General features: G+C 33.2%; 1 protein-coding gene across 1 annotated transcript in view; it reads left to right on the top strand.

Moving 5' to 3' along the window:
* The first annotated feature begins 1,751 nt into the window (after positions 1-1,751).
* Hs3st-A (Heparan sulfate 3-O sulfotransferase-A) overlaps positions 1,752-3,532 on the top strand; it is a 6,110-nt gene continuing 4,329 nt past the window's right edge. The window contains exon 1 of the mRNA XM_017910742.1: positions 1,752-2,267. Within this exon, the coding sequence (XP_017766231.1) occupies positions 1,770-2,267 (498 nt within the window). The 5' untranslated portion in view covers positions 1,752-1,769. The remainder of the gene's footprint in view (positions 2,268-3,532) is intronic.

Below are 3,532 nucleotides of genomic sequence, written 5' to 3' on the forward strand. Positions count from 1 at the left end.
TTCGTGAAATTACACAGTGCTAATAATATGACAATTTAACGACGTCCCATTACTCACGTGCACTGATCATAATAGCGAGGATTATACCATTAAGTCCAGTTTACACGAGTGATAACGATACGCTATCGTAATTTCGCATTCATGACGCCGTTTAATTCAAAATGTATGTATTCATACTTCCAACAAAATAATTTTATCCATTAACGAAATAATAGTGTACTTGTGCGCATAGAATTATTAAAACTGTAAACTTCTAGAAGCTTAAAAGTACTTGACACGAAATCAAATCACATTAAAACAGTTGTCACATCGCTCATGAGGCTTTAAAAACGCAAGCTGCGCAAATAACATGGCATCGCGGGAGTAGATTAGCGATACCGCTTCACCCGTGTGCATTGGGCTTTATCGTGCGCGCGCAGCTTGGTAACGGAAATGGCGGACGACGGCGTGCGCGCGATGAAGTCGTTGACGAACGCGTGCGAGGCTAATGCGTGCTTATCTGTACGAGCGTAATGATCGGTAAGTATGCTGGCGTTAATAATTCGCGCCGCGTGGAAAGAATAAATTATGTGCAACGCGTGCTGTTTAACCGTCGCGTTGCGTGACACTGTATTAAAAGGGACATGCTGTAATCTGGTAAAGCTTACAGTGGCTGTAATCAGAAAAATTGAGAGAAAAGTGATAGTTGATGTCGATCTTGATTAGAAAAAATCTCATCTCTCTATGAGCGAGGAATGAACACTATACTTGATTCTGGCGCCATTTTGCATTCTTTTAACTCCTTTGTTGATCATGACTTAACATTAATTTAATTTGTAGATGTTTCTACAAATTTCATGTATGACTTAAATATATTAATTAAATATATTATAATTAAGTATATCAATATTAAATATATTATCAAAGTAATTAGGAAACAAAATTTATTTAAATGAATATCAACCTAGTTAAGTACGTTTAAAGTAAAACTAATAAAAAGAGTATTAGAAATGCAAAGGATTAAAAATTATTCTGTAATTGTGAATATTAGATGATTTATGATTTAATAACTAAACGGTTATTATATATTAAATTATCTGTTATTTATATTTTGCTTTTATTATATATAGGGTGTCATATACAATAATTGAGATAATATAACTGACAAATAGTAGGTTTAAAATTTGCCTATCTTCGCATTCATACACATACAATCGTTAAGTTCCATACATTCAATTTTTTAAAAAACCCAGTAAGTACATTTGAAACGTGTAATTGATTAAATTCTCATTTTCTTCAAATAATTAAAAAGAGGATCTGCATCCTTAATAATTAAACACTATTATTAAGTAAAATCACAATATTGTAAGTCTCCTTGTGCAAACTATACTAATTCAGAACATCTTGAACCTGCATAAAATATACCTATACTCTAATCATATATCCCCAGAAAAATAGGGAAAATAAATAATACCGATACATGATTATAATTTTCCAAAATAAATTCCCATTGAAATCCCATATTACTATTACTTTTCAACATAATTAAACTTCAACATAAAAATATGCGAAAGACAATACTTTTACATCGTTATAAATTTTTAAAACAAATTTTCGCCTTATAGATTCTATAATTCTATATAAAATAGGATTCTATAATTCGCTTCCTATTAGAATCCTATTTTATTATTACCAATTTCCAATAAAAATATTTGTATGTTCTATTCTTGTCGTTGAGAAATAGCGTTAGAGAGTTCAAACGAAAGCTTCCACTTTCTGTCGCTAGGTGGATGTCCCGCTCTGCCATGAGGCCGGCCGAGGGCGACACATCGGACTGCATCCTGGTGGTTGGCATATCCAGGCCGAAAATGGCCGCCGCCTTCCTCACTGTCGTCCTACTCTCCCTCTTTCTGACCTTCCACATTCTCTACGATAGCGCGATATATAGCCTCCACGCAGCCTCAGCCGTCGAGAGTCGTACCGTCGAACTCGTCTCCCAAGTCCGCGCCACGCCGCCATTGCTCTTCTCCAGCAAGGTGCACTTCCCGCGCACTAGTCGACATCTACCTCAGGCGATCATCATAGGCGTGCGCAAATGCGGCACCAGGGCGCTTCTCGAGATGCTTTTCCTTCATCCGCAAATTCAAAAGGCCACCGGCGAGGTGCACTTCTTCGATCGTGACGACAATTACGGGAAAGGCCTCGAGTGGTATCGACGGAAGATGCCTTATTCGTTCAGGGGCCAGATCACCATAGAGAAGAGTCCCAGTTATTTCGTCACGCCAGAGGTAAGTGTTGGGGGGAAATTGTTGATCCAGTGATATGATATGGTAATATAATATTATACAGGTACAGATAACAATATATAACAAAATTGTACATTTGCAGAAATGGTGTGGAGAATGTCACATAATAATATAATTATTAAAATAGTATGACATGACAATACACATGACATATAGTTAGCCCAGGAGAAATAATATGGTAATATAGTAATAATATTATATTTATATATAGCTGTACAGATATCAATATATAACAAAATTATTGATTTGCAAACATAGTTTGGAAAATGTCACATAATATAATCATTATAATAGTGTAATATTAATATAACATAATTAGGTCAAAGGAAATAATATGGTAAAATAGTAATTTGATACATATAATAGTACAGATAACAATATATAACAGAATTGTTCATTTGCAAACATAGTTTGGAGAATGTAGTATGGGAATATAATACATATAATATAATAAGATACATAATGATACACTAATAAATTGTATATTTATGAAATAGTTTAGAAAGTATGTGATAGTATGATATAATAAAATAATAGAATATAATAATACAATCTAGTGATATAGTACAGAGTAATTCTGTCATTCAGGAGACTTAAAGACAGTGCTGCCACCAAAACAATTTTGCAACAGAAATATCATGTTTGTATAGAGATCGGTTTTTACCATAACATTTTTGTATAACTTATTGCACAACAAATAATTTGGAATTTAAATGGTTACAGAGAAACCATATCTTAGTTACGTTTTACACATCTAGATGGCACACCGAACACTGATCAAAATTTAGACTCTACAGAAAATATTCATAAAATAGTTTATAAATTAAAAATTTTATATAAAAATTCCATTGTTCAGATAAACAAATTGGTTGCCTAAGATTAATTTGGTGGCTAACGTTCGCGTTAAGAACGAGCACTATTTAGGTTAACAAGAGTCCTATAATTCGGGGAAAAGTTAAATTCGTGAAGTTCGATTCGCAAGCCGAACAGAGGGCGCCACGTGATACTTCAATGTAGAACCTCTATATTTCTTCCATTGACTATATATACAATAGATAGAAGAGACGTGTTTGGGCAGCTATTGAGTAAACCTTGACTAGAATGTAGGGTCAGAGGTTTTGAAAATTTTATAGTGCTTTTTAAGGTATCAAATTACATAATTAAGAATTGATATATTAATATATTTAATTATTTCTTTAATAAATTATTTTTAACTCCACTTTTTAAATTTTCTTTTAAATATTACA

Source organism: Eufriesea mexicana, unplaced genomic scaffold (assembly GCF_001483705.2).
Source record: "Eufriesea mexicana isolate 0111107269 unplaced genomic scaffold, ASM148370v2 scaffold474474847, whole genome shotgun sequence".
Classification (NCBI taxonomy): domain Eukaryota; kingdom Metazoa; phylum Arthropoda; class Insecta; order Hymenoptera; family Apidae; genus Eufriesea; species Eufriesea mexicana.